The 20,483-nt window shown below is 45.8% G+C and overlaps 1 protein-coding gene across 1 annotated transcript in view; it reads right to left on the bottom strand.

The window, feature by feature from the left end:
* LOC107126036 (follistatin-related protein 4-like) overlaps positions 1 to 20,483 on the bottom strand; it is a 248,020-nt gene that overhangs the window by 89,770 nt on the left and 137,767 nt on the right. Inside the window, exon 4 of the mRNA XM_015429530.1 lies at positions 19,973 to 20,139. Within this exon, the coding sequence (XP_015285016.1) occupies positions 19,973 to 20,139 (167 nt within the window). The remainder of the gene's footprint in view (positions 1 to 19,972; positions 20,140 to 20,483) is intronic.

The raw sequence follows: 20,483 nt of genomic DNA, 5'->3' as shown, positions 1-20,483 counted from the left end.
ATGCTGAATGTGGCAAAATTATAAGCAACATCATCTCAGGTTCTAAAATGTGTTTGTTTTGTGGGCAATTCCATTGGTTTGCATAATTGTACCACCTCTTATCCTGGAGTGTACATTTAATAATTTTATAGGCTGAGACACTGCCATTAATTGCAATGCTTTAAAACCATTCCATGGTTTAGGTGTGCATATAGAAGAAAATAAGTCCTGGTAATGATTTTTATCTTCTGTTGAGGAAGATGATATTACTTCTTTTTAACATTTAGTATACAAGAATACAGCATAAAGTTGTTTCACTTTTTCTTGGACAGAAAAAAATGCACTAGAGCAGGAATAAATTTGTGAAATAATGTGTCTCTTTTGAACAACTTCAAAAGTCTGAAATTCACTTTGGTGAGAGACTGAGGTGACGCCAAATATTTGGAGTTAATCATACCCTGGTGATAATGTAAGATTTTTCAAGAGACTGCACTTTTTAATGTTAGCATTTCAAAAAATTCACTTTGAGATGATATTCTTACAAACAGAGGCTTTGTTTTTCACTGTGGTTGACTACATCATCCGCCTTAACACTACCCCCTGCCCCCATTCACTTGTGTTTTTCTCTCAATGGTTTCAAAACAGGACTTCCTAACAGTGACAGAGTGCAGGAGCATCACAACAGAATCTGGAAGGGCAAGGAGTTTGCAAGCCACTAGATTTATTGTCCAGCAAGCCACCTAAAGGGTTTCAATCTCTATAGCAGGCTGAGGATGCTCTACAATTTGTGTTGCATTACCTTCTCCCTGGTATGCTGCAAATCAATAAAGCTAGCAAGGAACTTTTGGGGGAACCAGGAAACTGAGTGACAATCATTTTCACTGCAGGTAGGTCACTGCCAGGAGTTGGCCACTTACTGCAACACAAGCGCCCCTATTCTCTTCTGCTTCATTTGTGCTACATCAACACAAGAATTACAGTTAGAGTGCTGTCTCAGTCATTGCCATATATACTTTAAAATCCTGGCTTTTCCCCACGAGTACACTGAGCTGACTTTTTTAAAAAATGCACCCTATGCACCAGTGGTGTTCATTACTATTATTTGGGCATACTTGAAGAAGCCGGTGGCATACTTCAGTCCCCCCCCCCGAGTACACTGAGCTGACTTTTTTTTTAAATGCACCCTATGCACCAGAGGTGTTCATTACTATTATTTGGCTGTACTTGAAGAAGCCGGTGGCATACTTCAGGAGGGCCGTCTTTGCCTCCTCGAAAGGAGGAAGGGGGAAGGGCTGCAGTTGCAGCCCAGTCTCCTGAGGGGGGCGGAGCTGGCACCTCCTTAACGGCTGGCTGCGCTCCACCTTGCCAGTTGCTGCCTTGTGCTTGGTAGCTGTAGCAGCTCCGAGCATGTCAGGGTGTAGCTGTGGCCTGCAATCAGGCCTTTGACAGGGATGCCTGAAGGTGGTGGCAAATGGGGTCTGGTGGCGATAGCGGCAGCGGCCATCCTGATCCACAGCAGCTGGGAAAGGCAGTGGTGAGCCAGGAGAGGCGGTGGAGAGTCAGGGGAGGCCAGGAAAGGCAGTGGCACATTGGAGGAGGCCAGGAAAGGCAGCAGCGTGTCAGAGGCGGTGGCACCGTTCTGGTGGTGGCAGATATCGGTGGCGGCAGGGCTTTTGCTAGGGCAGTGGCTCTCCATTGGGGGGCTGCAGTGTGTTGGCCTTTTTTCTTTCGGGGGGGGCGTCGCTGGCATAATTCACACGTTTCCCAGTGGGAGAAGGAAATAAATAAATAAATAAATAGTTTATTTTGTGCTTGAAGTTTGGGTGGCAGCTGTAGTGGGTAAGGCTTCTTAGCCCCTCCCCCTCCCCCTTTTTTATAGTTAGGCTCACTATGTGCTCTCCCCATCCTCCCCATCTGGGACAGCCACTAAGTCTTCAACCCTCCCGCCCCTGTTTTCTTATCAAAGGGTATTGGTGTGGGGGTAGAGTTTATATTGGGCCTGTCGAAGAGAAGGCCCTTATGTGAACCTACATGGTGCGAGGGCCATTTTGTGCATCAGGAGGCCATTGTGTGAGTCAGGGAGGTGGCCATTTTAGACAAGGTACAGGGGCGGCCATTTTATACAGTTAATTGAGCGGCCATTTTAGTTGGTGTTCAGAGGCAGCCATTTTATAGAGGGGCCAGCCCCTAAGCATCCCATGCCAAAAGTCCACAGGCAGGGAGCAGGGGCAGTCTCTTCTTCATCTGAGGATGAGGAAGAAAGGGCAGAGTGACAGGATATATTGGCCAGGTTAGCTGCCCTGGAGCAAGTTAAAGGAGCGATGGCAGCTACCTCTAAGCAGGCGGCTGCTTAGACTTCCCAAGTCCCCCCGGGGGGCAGGGAAACCCCTGCCCCAAAGGCCCGTTCCCTGGCGCCGCTGGATCGGGCCCCGGGGGGAACTCCTCCCCAACGTGCGCGTCACCTGGAAGTGACGCGACCACGCTGGGCACGCTGGGGGCAGGGCCACGGCCATCTGAGGGAAAACTCTATGGTTTTCCCTTGTATGGCCGTGACCCCGCCCCCAGTGTGCCTGGCGTCGTCACGTCACTTCTGGGTGACATGCATGCGGCACGCGCACACGTGCACCAGATGCAGCCGGGAGCACCCCGCTCCCGGCGAAGATTGACTTGGCAACCCTACGGCTGCTGTGCCTGGCCATCAAAAGGAAAGCCGGGCAGAGAGAAAGAAGTTCAGGGAGGAAGTGCTTAAATGCCTCTCTTCTCTTGAGTACAGGCCTGGTGAAGGTAGGCACAATGCTGAGGTGGATACCGGGGAAGCCGGAGCAATGGTCATTGAAGAAAAGGATGCAGTGGTGGTTGAAGTTCTTGATAAAGAACAGCCGAGTCCCAGTGGTAAGTGGGATCCTGCCCTGCAACACAGTATGATGTGACCGTGGGGACCATGGGGTCAGGGAGCTGACTCTGGGCCCCCACCTGCCTTACAGTCAGGCATGACACCCACAGGTCAGCCATGGGCTTGGGGCACTCCCTCACCAGCCCTGCACACAGCTTGGGGAATGTTTCCGCCACAAACACTGGGTACACCGGCAACTCCTTGGGGTGGCTGGGGTTATCTACCCCCTTGGGCAAACCTTTATGCTGCTGCTTCAGCCAAGGCAATGCCCTTTGGGGACATTTCTTTGCTACTAGGGGGCCACCTTTTACCAGCAACCCAAGAGAAGATTTGTAAGGGGGATTACATTGACGTTTTCACCCTTCTTTATCGGGATTTGGATAGGAAAGATAAAGAGGAGCTCGATAACAAGGATAAGGAGATCCTGAAAAAGAGGAAGGTAGACAGGACCTGGGCTAATTGGTTGCCTGGTTAAATTATCTATGCGGGAGTGATATCACGATCGCAGTCATGGAGGGCCACGGCGCTGTTCCAGTACTTGGACATTATCTACAAAGCCTATACGGGCTTCCCTGGCCCATCGTGGCTGCAATATGATGAAGAATTCAGAATGCAAGCTGCCATGAATCCCGTGCTTCCATGGGATCAAATACATCCTCATCTTTGGTTTCAAGTCATGTCTCTGACTAGGCCTAACTTTGGGGACCGCTCGCATAGTAGGCACATGGTGCATTGCTTACAAGCGGCTTCTGTTTTCTGTGGTGCCATGAGGCAGGTGGTTCATGCTTTGTTGGGAATTTTGCTCCCAGGGTGTATGTAGTAGGGAGGCGCACACCTACAAACATGAGTGCCCTTTGTGTGGGGGATCCCACTCATTCATGGCATGTTCCAGGGGGAAGCCTTGAAGGAATCAGCAACAGAGGGGAGGAAGGCCCTTTCCCTTCTTCGGGTAAAGGGTCCCACCCCACTAAAGCTGAAGGTTCTTGAGGCTTGGCTGTGGTGTTACCCCAAAAAGGTAGACAGTGAGTATTTGTTAGAAGGTTTTCAGGTTGGGTTTTATATTCCTTTTATTAGCTTGAGGGCCCCGTTTATGTCTCACAATTTGCAGTCAGTTAATGGCATGGAGGCGGTGGTGTGGAAAAAGATTGCAAAGGAATTGGCAGAGGGCCATGTTTTGGGCCCCTTTTCTTCACCACCACTTCCCAATTTAAGGGTTTCCCCTCTTGGGATAGTGCCTAAGAAGGTCGCTGGTGAATTTAGTCTAATTCACCACCTTTCTTACCCTTGAGGTGAACCCATTAATGAGGCCATTCTAGATTATCTGTGCATGGTGAGATACACCTCATTTGACCAAGCAGTTCATGTTGTGCAAAGTTGTGGTAATGGGGTGGAATTGGCGAAGTGTGATATTAAGGCTGAATTTCACCTCCTCCCCGTGCATCCAGATGATTTTGAGCTTTTAGGGTTTTCCTTCGATGGTCAGTTCTTTATGGATAGGGCTTTGCCCATGGGATGTTCTGTGTCATGTGCCACGATTGAGTGCTTCAGTCCATTCCTTGAATGGGCATTGCAAGAGAAAACAGGTCTTCATGATGTCGTACACTATTTGAACAACTTTCTTTTCGTGGGCCCACAAGGAACTGGCAGATGTGCTCAGCTTTTGGTAGGGTTTCAACAATTAGCAGATGAACTGGGGGTTCCTTTGAGCCACGAAAAAACTGAAGGCCCTGTGCAGATGTTAGTCTTTCTGGGGGTGGAGACCAGGATACGGTGGCCCATACATCTTGCTTGCCATTAGACAAGGCTGAGCATTTACAAGCCTGGCTTAGTTTATTTTTGACACAGAGAAAAGCCACCTTGAGAGATATACAACAGCTTGTGGGGCATCTCAGCTTTGTGTGCAAAGTGGTGGCCCCGGGGCAAGCCTTTTTGCGGAGGCTCTGTGATGCCATGTCTGGGCTGCGTCTCCGGCACCACAGAGTGCACATCAGTAGCACTATGCATGCTGATCTTATGGTTTGGCAGGAGTTCTTGGCTTCCTTTTGAAGGGAGGATTTGAAGCTTGAGGCTGAGTTCCAGGTCACCTCTGATGCTGCAGGATCACAGGGTTTCAGGGTTTATTTCCAAGGACACTGGTGTGTCGAGGAATGGCCTGGGGATTGGGTTTCAGCTGGTTTGACTAGGGATCTAACATTTTTGGAGTTTTTTTCCAATTTTGTTGGCAGTTTGGCTGTGAGGAGATTGTTTGGTGGATCACATGGTCCACTTCTGGTGCGACAATTTGGCAGGTTGGAGGGCCGAGGCTTGCAGGGCAATAGGCCTTGCCATTGCCCCTAGCACACGAAAAGGGTGTGAATGTGCAGTTTGCCAGTTCAATGAATTAAGAAAAGAGGGTTATTCTAAGGTCTGGCCCATTACAGTGGAGCAGTTGCTCCATTACTGTGTTTTTTTAAAAAAGATGCTGGTTTGGCTGTGTGGTCCATCTGAGGTCGTCTTTCTGTCCTGGCTTTCACCAGCAAGGCTTTGGGTTTTCAGGAAGTCACTAGTGACTTCCGAATCAGGAAGATGCTAGAGGGTTGGACTCAGGAAACTGAGTCACTGAAGGATCAGAGGCGACCCATTCCCCCAGCAGTGCTTAAAGGGTTGCAAGGGTTGGGCGGCTCATCAGGCCAGTAGATCAGCTATTGGCTGTCATCTTGGCCTCAGACAATGGGCCACGGTTGAGTGGAGGGGGTGCCGGGGCCTACACTGGATGAACCTCCTCCCTCTTCTGTTTGGGGACAGCTCTGGCTCTCCACCCCAGGTTTTGGTCATTCATTTGGGAGGCAATGACCTGGGATTCCTGAAAGGGAAGGCCCTAGTACTGCGAGCCCGGGATGATCTGAGGTTTATTCAGTGCTAGTGACCAGATACAGTAATTGTGTGGTCTGCCATGATTCCACGCCTGAATTGACGTAGTGCTTTGGATCCCAAGGGCATCGAGAGAGCTCGGCGCAAGGCCAACATGGAGCTCAGGAATATTTTAAAGGTTGGGCTGAGTCACTATCTGCCTCACCACCAGATTTGGCTTGATTGCCCAGAGCTGTACAGGGGTGATGGCATTCACCTTTCTGAAAAGGGAAATGATATTTTCTTTCAGGATTCACGGCAAGGGCTTCGGGTTTTTTTTAGGCATCTGAGTGGGTGCAGGGGCCTAAGCAGAGGCTTGGCCCCTGTGGTGGCAGAATTAGGTCTTAGATAGAGTTTATGTGGCTTGATAAGCACCAATCAGCAACCCTTTGGGGGGGATAGGGGTTTGACAGGATCATCCCTGTGGCTGCGTGGCCGGGGTGAGGACTGCAGATTGCCTGTGGGGACTGCCAGGACAGATCTTTCGCACAGTCTGTACAGTAGTGTTGGAGGGATCCTCAGGGTACATCCCAATTGCTGGGCTGGCTGGGTGCGAGCAACTCGCAGTTGGCTCCACCCAGGGGCCTGGCTGTCTTGCCCATTGTACGGCAAAGATGGGGCTATGGGAACCCCAGGCCTTGACCGTGCCACTGTTTACTATTTGCCCTTGCCGTTATTATTAAGTATGTTAAATAAAGTGGTCCTTAGTTTACCCAACCTTTGGTTGTCTGACTCTTTCTTCCATCGGGGGGGGGGCAAATACATTGTGCTGTCAGTTAAGGAAATTTTGAATGTCTGGGATGGCATTTTTGCTGCTGTGCTGTCACAACATTGTTAAGGAGAAATTACTGTGTTGTTTGGGGAAGTTTGTTGTTAAATGAGCAAATGCAGAAAAGGAAAAAGGGAATATAAAACAAGACAGATTTTGTCTCTTGATCTAAATTCCCGTGTATGCTGGGGATTAGCTAATCTTTTTAGTCCAACATTATCCATTTCTATTTCAGTTTAGATGACATGCCTGCCTTTGACCAGTATGGGTACAAAGGAGCTGTGCTAACTGCAGTATCAGATCATTCCGAGTCAAGGATTTTCAGCCACCACCTGTCCTTATTGTGGTATCATTTTCTGGATCACTGTTAGATTTCAGAAGAGCAAACCTTAATTGAAATACGATATGTGGATTTTTTTAAATGTCTGAAAATTCTCTAAGGTCGTATGTGATTTTGACTGTGCCAGAAGCAGGGAGGATTTCCTTGAAGTTAAAAGGTACAATTAATCTCCTGTTGCACTTCCAATTAACTAAATTGCTAACCTTATTGTGAAAAATAGAAATGCAATTGAGTTGCTGCTTGAGGCATGCTAAAAGGGTGGGGAATGAAGTAATTTAATTAACTGACTTCAAGTACATTAAGAAGCATAGTGCCTTTTCCCCCTCAGTCCCTTTAAATAGATCATTGAATAATGTGGATTTTTTGTTCTCACAAGAGGCATAAAGCAGTTTTTCCAGTTTTCAAACTGTCTAGCACAAAGAACATAAAGACCTGGAAGGGTTCAGACACTGACTGGGGTTTTTTAAATTGGCAAAAGGTCCAAATGTTCCTTCATATTCAAGAAAGGTCTTGTTCTTAATATATTGCCTTAATATGTGCTTAATATGTTGCCATATTTTTCTGAGGATGTTTCCTACAGCACTCCAAATTATGCCTGTAATGGGGGAGACCACATGGAGGAGTATATAATATGGTTTTCACATGCTGTCCCAGCCCTGAGGACATTGCCATCAAAATACTAATATCTTAGGCACTTCTGGTATGACCTTCCAATTAGAGATTGCAGTCAAGATCATGGAAGTAGTGCCATTCTACTTCCTTATTTGGGTCAGAAATAGGTAGGGTTGCCAGGTCTGACTCGGGAAATATCTGAGGACTTTGGGGGTGGAGCCAGGAGACTTTGGGGGGTGGAGCCAGGTGACTTTTGTGATGTCATGTCCTGCGATATCACTTCTGGGTCAAAGGTCAAGTGATGTCACTTCCCAAGCTCGAAATCCTTCCGCCGATGTCACTTTCCGGGCACTTCACCCAAACCTGCCTCTTTCTCTGAAGCCACTTCCTTCTTTCAAAATTCAAACTAAAACACACTGTCATATCACTTCCCACCCTCACCTTTTCTCTCCACATACAGAGGCAATATACCTCTAAGTTCAAGCCACATTACCTAAATGAAACCTCCACATGCAGAGGCAGTATACCTCCAAGTTCAAGCCACATTACCTAAATAGAACCTTCACATACAGGGGCAGTATATCTTCAAGTTCAAGCCACAGTACATAAATGGGACCTCCAAGTACAGAGGCAGTATACCTCCAAGTTCAAGCTACAGTACCTAAATGGGATCTCCAAGTACAGTATACCTTTCAAGCCACACAATCTAAACAGAATCTCCATGTACAGTGGTAGTATACCTCTATGTTCAAGCAGCAGGTGCCCAGCAGCTAGAACTGCCCCTTGGGTAGAGGATGAGCACATCAGCTGAGCTGCCAGGTGACTCAAATGGAGCTGGACCATGACTGAACCTGGAACTTTCTACATGCAAAGGGATTGGTCCCTGGGGTTGCCAGCTCTGGGCTGGGGAAAACCTGGAGATTTGGGGGGTGGCACCTAGGGAGGGACCTTAGCAGAGTATAATGCCATTGAGCCCACCCTTCAAAGCAGCCATTTTCTTCAGGGGAACTAATCTTGATCATCTGGAGATCAGCTGTAATTGTGGAGGATTTCCAGGTGCCACCTGGAGGCTGGCAACCCTATCTACCACTGAGCCATCATGCTCTCCAGCTCATCTGCACGCCTCTCTTCCACAATGCACTCCCTCGCCAGAGCCCCTATCATCAGGGGAAAGGTGGACCTGTGGCTTCCCCACACCTCCATTTCTAAATGCTTTTTGCAGGAGCTGCTGCTGCTGCTTCAGAGCTACAAAGAGGTGAGTTCACTGCCTTCCAGGTGAGCCCATGGCTCGCAAACAGCATTTAAAGGATCTGCATCTTTTCTCCGTCCACCTCCTTCTGGGGTCCATAAAATTGGACCCCTTGGTCCAATCTTTTTGAAACTTGGTGGGTTTTTTTGAAGAGATTTGGTGCCTCTACCTCAAAAAAAGCCCCCTCCCAAGAGCCCCAGATACCCCTGGATCAATTCTCTATGACAGCCTGTGGAGACCATTATAGTCATTGGTCTACATAGACTATAATGGAGATGCCCCCTTTAAATACTTTTTGCAGCTTGCTGCCGGCCCCACTGTGGGATAAAACAAACAAACAAAAAAGGTAAGAGCTTACAGCTACTAGAGCAACAGCAGCCTACTTCCTTTCAATCGCCCAGCCCAACGGCTCCACCACCCCTTGCTCTCATTCCAAGCAGCGTGCAGCCAGGGATAGAGGAAGTGGGTGCAGCAGAGAGAGCAATGGTTCCTCCTCCCCCCCCCCGGCCTCGGACAAAAACAGTTGAGCCGGTCCCTATGAAAACAACGGGGCAGGCTGAGGGAGCAGGGGAAGAAGGCAGAGCGGGAGGGACCTATGGTGGCAAGGCCACAGGCAGAGCACATAGCTGGCCCAGCCCCAGGACAGCTTCCCAGGCGGGTCGGCAGTGGGGAACCCACACCCACCCCGCATCCTCCCCCTAGAAGCAAAGCTCCACTTGGGCCAGGGCTGGCATGGGCCACTCCCCCACCACTTGGGAGCACATGGCTGCATGCACAGACCTCAAGCTGGCTTCAATGCGATGGACTGACTTAGCTCGGCAGTGAGGGTCCCATGCAGCAACCCCGTCAGAAGGCTCCTCCAACAAGTCCTAGTCTGCACAGCAACACAACTCATAGCAGCTGCAGCAGCCCCCAGCTCATCCTGGCCTGAACAAAGTCTGCTGGGAGCTGGGTGCAAGTGGGGGGGCCCAGGGCCCACCCATCTAATCCATACTCTCCATGAAAAGCTGTGTGAGGGAAAATGGAGGAAGATGGATTAGAGGCAGCACTGAGTCCTCCAGAAGAGGTGACGCTCTAGCCTTCTATCACAGAGTTTAGGAGGGAAGAACTGCTAGAGTATCACCAGCAGTTGCCATTTTGTCTCCCGGTGCAGATTATTAAAAAAACGGGGGGCGAGTTCTCGAACTGGGGAAACCTCTGCCCCACCGGATAGGGGGTTGAAAGCCTAGAAATAGGATGTACAAGAGCATTACAAGAGCTTATCAGTTGAGATTCTAGGCTTTTTCTTGAAGGACATGTTTTTATTTCTTAGAGTTCTTCTTTGAACACCTTGGACACACTATTTCTCACGGCTTCTGCTCTTCTTCCTTTCCATTTAACTCAGTTGGCACAAGCATAACAATTTTCAGATTACCTTTTCACTCCTCATTTTTTTTCACTTGTATGTCTGTTTGGTGACAACATGCCTACCTGTATTATGGATTTTCATGCTTGTAGAAATGCTATGCCTGACCTGTATGTCCTGGGCTATTTCATCAGAGCCTGGAAGCTAAGTGTGGTCAGCCCTGATTAGTACTTGGGTGAGAGACCACCAAAGAAGTCCAGGGTCACTACACTGAAGCAGGCAATGACAAACCACCTCTGTTTGTCCCTTGCCTTGAAAACCCTACTGGGTCTCCATGAATCAGCTGTGACCTGATGGCACTTTCCACTACCAGAAATGCCACAATTCATATTGTATGGGGTAGGAGGAGATATGGTGTTGGGAGAAGAACAGGCCAGGTAAAGGGAAATGAAAGTAGACAATTGTGCACTGTTGCCCTTTTTGGCTCTTCTGCCAGCCAAAGTGTAAGCCAAATCCAGAGGCCTGAGTATATTATTGCTAACTTTGCTTAGTTGACATTAATATTGTAGAGGGCGCTAGAGGTGCCCAAATGAATTTTTTATTGATTATTGCCTGCTTTAAAGGAAATCTTTGGAATAAAACTCTCTGGGTCTCTCCTGGAGAAATTAACACCCGGCTTTAGAGTCCTGAAAGTGCTGCAACCATTACTTATTTTTAATTGGCATATTTTCACCACTTGGTTTAATGAGAGAAAAAGGAGTATGTTGTGATGTTCTGCCAACTTTGAAAACTTGTCTGAAAGTTCTGGATTTATAGCTATGTGAAGCCTTTTGAAATACAGATGTCCTGCTTGTTTATGCCAAGCCAGGTCAGGATGACCTGAGCCAGGCTAAGGTGAAGAGCTTTAAAAAGCTTTTTGCTCTAAAACATCTCTCAATATAGACAAATGAGAAAAAATCTAGATCATGTTTGTATATTCTAACCTATTGGATTATTAAATCCTGTAAGCAATGCCTATAAAATATACATGCACTAACTTCATGTTAAGTTTCCCTGAGTGTTACATAGTAATCCTACTCTGCATTTTAACAGTTATAACTGGAAGCTGTGTTTAAATAGTTAGTATGCATTGTAATAGAAGAAATCCCTGTGTGTGTTTTAAGACTTTATGATTATATGTAAGACCAGTTAATGCTTTAAGATGTTTGCAGAAAGCTAAAGCTGAATAATTCAATATTTTGTGTGTTAGCTCGAGACAAAAGACTGCTTGCCTAAGAAAGAGAAACCATTATGCCAGGTGTGATGGACTCTGGCCAGCTTGAGATGTGAACTGGTCAATTAGAAAAACTAAGTTGAAAGAGTTTCCAAGAAGACAAAAACAAAGGTGATTTACACTATACTGTGCTTTTAAGTTTAAAGGGAGTGTGGCAGATGATGTCATAAAAACAATTAGAAGACACAGGTGAAACCTTAAATTATGACTTTTGGCTCCAATTACAAAAACCAATTAAAGGCACAACATTCGTATGGTGAAACAGTGTCTCCTTTTGGGTTAAAATGGAATTACACATTTTGATGAAATATTCAATTTAAATGTGCTAAATATTCTTTAAAATAATTGTATAAAATATTCCAGAGGACCAAAATGAAATCTAAAAAGTGAGTTGAAGATGTCTATGAGAGTTTAATGATACAAGCTATTTTAAATATGTAAAGAAGTCACATAAAAGGGTTTAGTGTTTTAGAATGATATTATAAAGATATATTTTCATGTTTTGTATACTTATTAGTTAAAATGAGTTTAGAAAATGCTTTAAGAGATGCTTATATGCAAGATGCAGGTATAAATGTCTGTATAAAATCAAATGTGATTTACTGAACTGACAGAGTTTATTACTTCAACCTGAGAAGTTCAGCCAAAGAGCAGAAGTCTGGGTTTTTTTGTATCCACTCGTTGAACTTCCCAGGCTGAATTAAGCTGTAGGGGAGTTCCTTTATTCGAATAAATACTTTTTATTACCCTTTACTGCCTGGGTGATTGTTTTTACTGTGTGGTTTATTGGCTAGCCACACAAAGACCCTGAAGCGCCTTTAGCGTATTGGCAACAATATCTTCAGAGCTAATGTCAATGGCTTTGAAATCCATAAGGAACAGATGCCCAAATAGCTTGTATTTGCAGGTCCCCCCCCCTTTTCCTTTGTGGGACAAGCCCACTCGCCTATAATTTATTAATAATGATTTTATTAATAATGGATTGTTAAAGAAGTAAAGGCAATCCTCATTTTAAACAGAATAAACCTCCCCCCCTCCGTGCTAAGAAAGCTGGCCCCGCCAGACACGAACGAATGCATTGGGAGACAGTATAGTTCTCTCTATCTGCTAAAAATGTTGCCAATGGAGTTTGGAGTGGCCTGTCTCACAGGAGAAATGCCGCTTCTCTTTTGAGCTGTTTGAAAGAGAACACCCCCCATGTGTTCTAATGAGTTAAAGAAGTAAGTTTATTAATAAGAGTTTTAAGTATTTGTGTGTCTATGGTTAAAGAGAAATTATTCTGTCTAGTTATTTAGAGGAACACTGATATATAATCAAAATGCTTAAAAGCCAGGACTTATAGCTAATGGTTTTACATTGTTTAAAGCCAGCCATCATTAAAAGCTGAAGCTGGCAAGTACATCTTTGAACAGATAATGCGCCTGTTTTTGCAAGTGCCCCATTGTTCTGCAAAATGTTACACATTACAGATTTTGGGTGCCATAAAAGATTGTCTTGCCTTAAATATAGATGCATGGTATATTCCACAGGGAGGGGGGGATCTTCCAAGAGCATATGCCTTAGACTATCTTCATGTAGCTTACTATTTAGTGATTGATTAAATGAAATGTATTAATAACTATAATTAATCTGTAAGACAATATATTGCTATTTTGACTTCAAAGCTGAAGCTGTAAACATATTCCTATGGAAGGGGCTATCTTGGAGGATACAAATGTTGTATCTTTTGTGCCAAGTTCTTGCTTCAGCAAAAGGTCTCTTTGTTGGCCGAAGACAACAATGTTCTACCTTATAAAGATACTTTGAATGTTATCCAAATGTTAAAAGTAAAACTATGGACATGAGCTAGCAACATTTTGTATCTAGACTTCAAAGACATGTAATAATACTTTGTTTAAACTGAATGTAATCTTGAAATGTCTGAAGACCAGACCCAGACAGTGGTAGAAGCTAGTGGCAACATCTTTATCAAAAGCCATATTTGGCTAGGAGTTGAAAACTTGTTTTGTACATGGGAACTTATAGTAATACTTTGTTCACTAATTGATATCTCAGTGTCTGGGAATATGACTTTGAAACAAAGTTTGAAACATTTTTATCACTGATAAACATGGTTCTTGTATGCATGTGCCCAGGGGTCTTTTCGTAGAAAAAGAGCTGCAGGAGCTCATTAGCATATGATATGCTAATGAGCTACTAGGCTATTAGCATGTGCAATGACCCCTGACATCACCGGAAGTGATGTCAGAAGGGGAAGCAAAAGGGGGGGCATCTTCAAAAGCCTCCCCTTCCCTTCCCCAGCTGGCCTGCGGGGGGGGGGGAGCAAAGAGATGACTGACTGATCAAAAGGAACTGAACTGAGCATGCCTAAATGATGTCAGTGTCTTACTAGAGTTGGGCCACAGAAGGAGGAAAGAGGGAAGGAAAGAGAGAGAGAAAGAGAGAAGGAAAGAAGGAAGGAAACAGAGAAAGAAAGAGAAGGAAAGAAGGAAGGAAAGGGGATAAAAAGAGAGAAGGAAAGAAAGAGAAGGAAAGAAGGAGGGGAAAGGGGAAAGGAGGAAAAAAGAGAAGAGAAGAAGGCGGGAAAGAAAGAGGGAGAGAAGGGAAGAAGGAGGGAAAGGGAGAGGGAAAGGAAAGGAGGGAAAGATGGCAAAGAGATGGAGCGAGGGAGGCTCTCCCACCCCCCATCAAGCCCCCGCCACTCCCACCCACCCTCGATCCCTTACTTACCGCTTCAGTATGGGCCCGGGGGACCCAGCTGTGGGGCTCTCCGGGCCTGCCCCCAACCCCAGTGCTCCTGCATGGGCCCGGGGGACCTGGCTGTGGGAATCTCCGGGCTTCCCCTGGCCCCAGCGCTCCTGCGCGGGCCCGGGGGACCCAGCTGCGGGGATCTCTGGGCTTCCCCCGGCCTCAGTGCTCTGGTGCAGGGAACCCAGTTGCAGGGCTCTCTGGGCTTCCCCTGACCCCAGCACTTCTGTGCAGGCCCAGGAGACCCGGCTGCGGGGCTCTCTGGGCCTGCTCCCGACCCCAGCGCTTTGGCACGGGCCCGGGGCACCTGGCGGCAGGGCTCTTCGGGCTTTCCCCCAGCCCCAGTGCTTTGGCGTGGGGAGTTGGGGGTGGGGTTTGCCACGCCACCATTTGCGCCAGCTCCTGGGCTGCCGGAACACTGCTCTGGCGCGCTACGGCCCCAAAAGACCCCTGCATGTGCCAAGGAGAACAAAGAGATTATGAGTACACACGCTCCATATCTTAAACAAAGAAAACTCAACTGAGCATGCCTGGTTAATGTCATAAGAGAGGTCTCAACATATCATAATGGAAGGATCATCAGAGGGTATAAAAGTTGTAACCCAATGTTACTCATTTGAGCTCTTCAGCTTGACACTGAGCTGAGAGGGTTCCCTTTATTAATAAAGCTATATTTTCTCTTGCTACTCTGCCTCCTGCCAGTTGGTGTGACTAATTGACTTGAGCCACACTAGTGTAAGAGCCCCCAACTTTGGGGCGTGACTATCAAAAGTGATGTTGGTAACCACATCCACAGCCTGCCAAACTATAAAATCATGGTGAATACCAGGTCTGTCACAGGGGAAAAAAGCAGCCATCCAGGATTTAATCCTAATGTAGAGAGCTGACCTGGCATGTATCATGAAAACTTGGCTAGGGGAGGGTGAGAGGTTTTTGTTGTTGTTCAGTCACACAGTCGAGTCCGACTCTTCGCGACCCCATGGACCAGCTCCCGTCAGGCCCTCCTGTCTTCCGCCGTCCTCTGAAGTTGGCTCAATTTCATGTTCATTGCATCGATGACACTGTCTAACCATCTCATCCTCTGCCGTTCCCGTCTTCTTTGACCTTCAATCTTCCCCAGCATCAGGGTCTTCTCCAGTGAGTGCTCCCTTCTCATTTGGTGGCCAAAGTATTTGAGCTTCAGTTTCATTATCTGGCCTTCCAGGGAACAGTCAGGGTTGATTTCTTTTAGGATTGACTGATTTGATCTTCTTGCAGTCCAAGGGACTCTCAAGAGTCTTCTCCAGCACCATAGTTCAAAAGAATCTATTCTTCGGCGCTCGGCCTTCCTTATAGTCCAACTCTCGCAGCCATACATGACTACTGGGAATACCATTGCTTTGACCATAAGGTAGTGCTGATCTTTTTTTATTAATTAGGTTATTATGTTAATTATTATAATACATTGATTGATTAACAATATACAGGTGTGGGTTTTTTTGCTGGATTAAAGCTGTAGTCAGTTTTAAATTCTAGAATTCACAGAACAGTAGGTGATACCATTGTATCTGCCTGTAGCCCAGTTAACGCTGTCTGTTGCTGTCTGGCTCTGCCTTTGTCCAGTAAGTCAGAACTGGGGACAGAACTGTGCTTTCTGGGCAACAGCAATTGCTTTGGACTTTGCTCATGGCTGTCAGATTGTATCCCATGCAGATTTCTGAAGGTGGGATTTTTTGGACCATTTCCCCCTTGTACTATAGACCCCAGCCCATTCCTCATGCTGCTTCTGCATCTCCCCTGCCCCCCCCCCGCAACACTTTAGGGTGTGTATTTTGGTCTGCAGCAGGAGAAGGGAGGTGAGGAAGTCCCATTCAATACTACAGGATCCAAGCCATTCACCTGCACCAGAAGATCCCTGCATGTCCTTATTTTCTTTCTCAAGATGTTCTCACTCTACATATAATGGCAGACAGACTGAAGGATGTGGCACAGCTCTATACAGTGGTGTGCTCTGGCCCACAGTCTGGGAATTGCTGCTGTAAGGCAAATGGTATCAGCAACAATGTGTGGCTTTGAAACTGTACCATCTTCAAGATCATGTGAACAAGGAAAGGCCACCCAAATAGCTCATTCACAACTAACAGATTACCAGGGAACATTATACACATTAAAAATGGCTGTTTCCTATATTATTTTACATCCAACACAACTGAACACAAGCTGAAAAACCTGCATTAGAAACAGAAAGGAATATTTAAAATCTTTTTTAAAGCACTGAGATGTTGAGATAGACATGTCAGGGATGTTCTTTCTCAGCTGTGCTATTTGCTAAGCAGTATTTATAGTTTTACTCACTGAAGTATACAGAATGTATTAGAGATAAATTAGCCAGAATACATTTAAAATCAGTCTATATGCTGATGACATGTTATCTATGTTGCATCCAAAAGGAATCTCTGATTATAAAATCAATAGAGCTGAACTTAAACTATTAGGACTTTTAAAAAGAAGTATAATAAGTGGAAAGATATAAACTTCTGCACAGTGTTATGATTTACTGAAACTACACAATAGTCATTTTGAAACATCAAATATAAGGAACATTAAAGAATAACTACTTGCAGAATAAGAACAATTAAAACTTATTTGGTTGGTCACATCTAAGAAATCATTGGCTAGGAGTGGTTGTCACTATTAAAATGATTATAATTCCAAGTTTGTTGTTCGTATTGTACCTGTCTTTCTACAGACATTTTAGAAGCTGGGAAAAATATTAACTGCTCTAATCTTGAATGAGATAAAATCCACACTGTAGCCTTAACTACTTTTCAAAAAGTAAATTAAAAAGGAGGCCAAAACATAGCCTGATGCCATTGTGCAGTGAAGTTGAAAATGATTTTAAAACGAAAATGATATTCTGTGATTTGCTGTAGAGTCTAGATCAAGATGTCTGCTAGTTGTCTGCTGCAGCTAGTGAGGTTGCCAGGGGAAAAAGAAGACACACATTGTTTGTACCTCAGTCTGTGAGGCTCCAGGACTGCTATGCAAAGTTTTACAAGATCTAGCATTTGGCTTCAGGCCTCGCAGTACTGGAAAATGCAAGAGAGAAACAGGGCGCCCATGAAGTCCTTTCCCAGCCAGTAAGGGCAGGCATGCAATTAGGGTTGCCAGGTCCTCTCACCACTGCGGCATGGGGATTTGGGGGGGGCATTTCGTGGGTGAGCGGGGATGCCCCAAGCCCTGCCCCCAAGAGTGACCACCCACCCAGCTACCCATCTCCCTCCCCTCCTGCCAGATTTAAAGGGCTTCAGCTGATTGGCGGACACCACGTGGCCCACTGATCAGCTGGAGGGCTCTTTAAATCTAGCAGGAGGGAGGGAGAGGGGGAGTCGTGGACCATACACCTGGCTCAAAAGATAGCCTTCAAAGGGTCTTTTTGTGAACAGGGTGGGGGCTGCTGATTTTTCCCAGCCCCACACACCGCAGTCCCCATCCCACTTGCAAAAAGACACTTTATGGGGTCTTTTTGTCATCTGAGCATGCTGACTGCCCCTCTCCCACCCTCCTACTAGATATAAAGACCACCCTCCTCCAGCTGCTCAATGGGCCACATGGTCCCTGCCGATTAGATGAAGCCCTTTAAATCTGGCAGGAGGGGAGGGAGGGGGTGGCCTGGTGGGTGGTCAGTCTTGGGGATGGGGCTTAAGGGTGGGGCTTTTCCCACCAACCGGGGCAGATTGTAGCACCCAAAAGTGGGGGACCCCCTGCCCAGACCTGAGAGCTGGCAACTCTACATGCAATACATTTCACCCAGGGAATACGTTGAGCAAAGGAGAACCCTGGGCTTCAGCTCATTGGTCTAAATGGAGCTGCCCTGACCTGGATAGCCCATGCAAACCCAGTCTCATCAGATCTCGGAAGTTAAGCAGGATTACTTGGATGGGAGACGTCCAAGGAATACCAGGGCTGTGATGCAGCCAAAAGGCAAGCAGCCGCTGGCGGAGGGAACCCGTGCGTTTGCTCCAGCTCTCCCTGCCCTGTCATTCAGTCAGAGGCAGCACTTGGAGGCCAGCTGAGGAGAGCCAACAGGAAATCCTCAATGGAAGGAAAAGTCCACTTTGGCTCCCTCCCTCCCTCCCTCCCCCCCCTCTCTCTGTCTGGTTGGTTGCCTTTCTTGTTTCCTCCTTTCTTTCTTCCTTGGGCCCAAGTTGGGAAGCTGGACTGGCAGCAGCGCCTCTCCCTTAGAGGGAGGCTTCTCATGCTTCCTGGTCTGGCATGAGGGATGAACAAGTGAAAGGAATCCACAGACACAGCTGAGGAGGAGGGTAGCAATCTGGAGATATCAAAGTCAGTGGTTTCGGGAATGGTGGCTGCTCCTCCTCCTCCTCCTCCAGCTACAGCTCTCCCCACCCACCATTCAATGTGTGCAGGGGTGCACCCCGACTTATTTAAAGGCCCCCTGAATTTAAAAAATCCTGGCTACGGGCCTGGTGCCGCTTCAGGTTAAGATGATTTGTCAACTGGGAGGCATCTTGACTGGCTGTCTAGACTAAACTCCTAAGGTTTCCAACCTCCAGGTGGAGCCTGGAGATCTAGAATTACAATTGATCTTCAGACTATAGAGATCAGTTCCTCTAGTGAAAATGGCTGCTTTGGAGAGTGGAACCTATGGCATTATACCCTGCTGAGGTCCCTCCCTCCTCAAACCCTGCCTTTTCCAGGCTGTACCCCCAAATCTCCAAGAATCCCCTACTCAGAGCTGGCAATCTTACCCTAGAAATCTCAATAATGGTACAGCCGCCTTTTTCATACTGGTGATATTAGCTAGGATGTTATGCTATGTCCCTTTAATAAAGTGGTTCTTTTAATCAGTGACTGCAGTGCACCTCTTGATTTCTTTCCTTCTGTAACATACCAGTTTCACATTTGCTCTGTCCTTTTAGGGTGAGTTCTCAAAGAGCTAAAAGACAAGTGTACTCCAGTCATTTTATATCAGCAGTCCTGGAAGTCTGTAACAAACTAAAAAGGTCTTCTAGTCCACCTTCATCAGCAGTGGTATAATTTATTTGTAATAATAGCTGCAGTTTAGCCAATTCAATTTCTTTATGGGTGAAACATGATGAAGTAAGATTTACAGCTATGGTAAAAATAGTCATTGCTTAAGTCTAGACAAATTAAAGCTGTGAATGAATAATGAGAACCGTCTATAGTTCTGTTACTTTACATAGATTTGTAACTGTTGGATCATTAGGATCCTCTCTGATTGCATTTGAGATAATAGTCTCTAGTGCTAAGGAAACCAAAGGGTCTTTATCAAGAAATTATCAATGTATTTTAAAGAAAGACTGACTATCTGGAACTAACATTCCAGAATCACAGAATCTGATCAGAATAAGTTTTTTAAGGGGTACAGTGACTGGAAATTGAGAAGGATTCTGACTCTTTACCTTGTTTGTCTGCATCTTCCCCCCCCCTAAAAATAACAAGATTAGATGTCTTATTCCAGTATGGTATTCAAATACTAACACAATAGGCAACAGTTTTTTAAAAATATGACAGATGTTAGATACCATATTTTATCTGTTCCCCTTGTAACACTAATGACAGGGGGCACTTGAAAGGAAAAATCAGTAGTTGAGTGGGGGCACTTAACTGCAAATCTTATGTTTGGGATAGGTATTTGCTGGCATAATGTGTATAACATTTTGGAGCTACTGAAAGAGAACTTTCCCCGAAGAAAAATGTTTAAAATATACTGGTCATTCTCTGAGAGTTTAAAATCAGTTTTTCATTAAGTAAGTTCTTTGCATTGATTGGCTTTGCCTGCTGATTGCCCATTAAAAATCACTTTAAGTTTCCTACACAATAAAATTGCACAAGTTAACTGAAGACTTACATTGATATCTTCCAAATCTAAAAAATTCAACATGACTCCATTGCGTTTCCAGATGATTGGAGGCCTCAGAGGTCCACGGATAGCACAGGTCAATACAGTGCTCAGCCCTACGGTTACTGTGGTCATGCTAACCATTTGATCTTCAGGAAGTGTGAGTTGAACCACCTCTGTGAAAGTAATAGCAAAAAGTAATTATTATCATGTACACAATGAATCTGGCCTTTTCACTGATTGATTGGAGAGGTTTCAGCAATAGCTAAGATATGAACTGTAAAAAAGGTCAACTTTAGAACAACAATGTGAAATAGGATACACTTCAGCAAACCTAGATTACAGCCTAATCCTTTATTTCATGCTTCTTGGTTGTCAGACTACCTCCCAGCTATTTAGAGAAAGACAGTAATATCATCCATTCTCATTTCCACCCTACAGAAATCGAATTCATATTAAATAGACTGTAGGACAAACTAAATGCAATAAAATTTTATCTACAAGTTTTTCTGAGACTAGC

Source organism: Gekko japonicus, unplaced genomic scaffold (assembly GCF_001447785.1).
Source record: "Gekko japonicus isolate JY-2015 unplaced genomic scaffold, Gekko_japonicus_V1.1 scaffold304, whole genome shotgun sequence".
NCBI classification, from domain to species: Eukaryota; Metazoa; Chordata; class Lepidosauria; order Squamata; family Gekkonidae; genus Gekko; species Gekko japonicus.
Note: the sequence above shows the minus strand (reverse complement) of the source record. Positions and strands in the feature narration are given on the sequence as shown.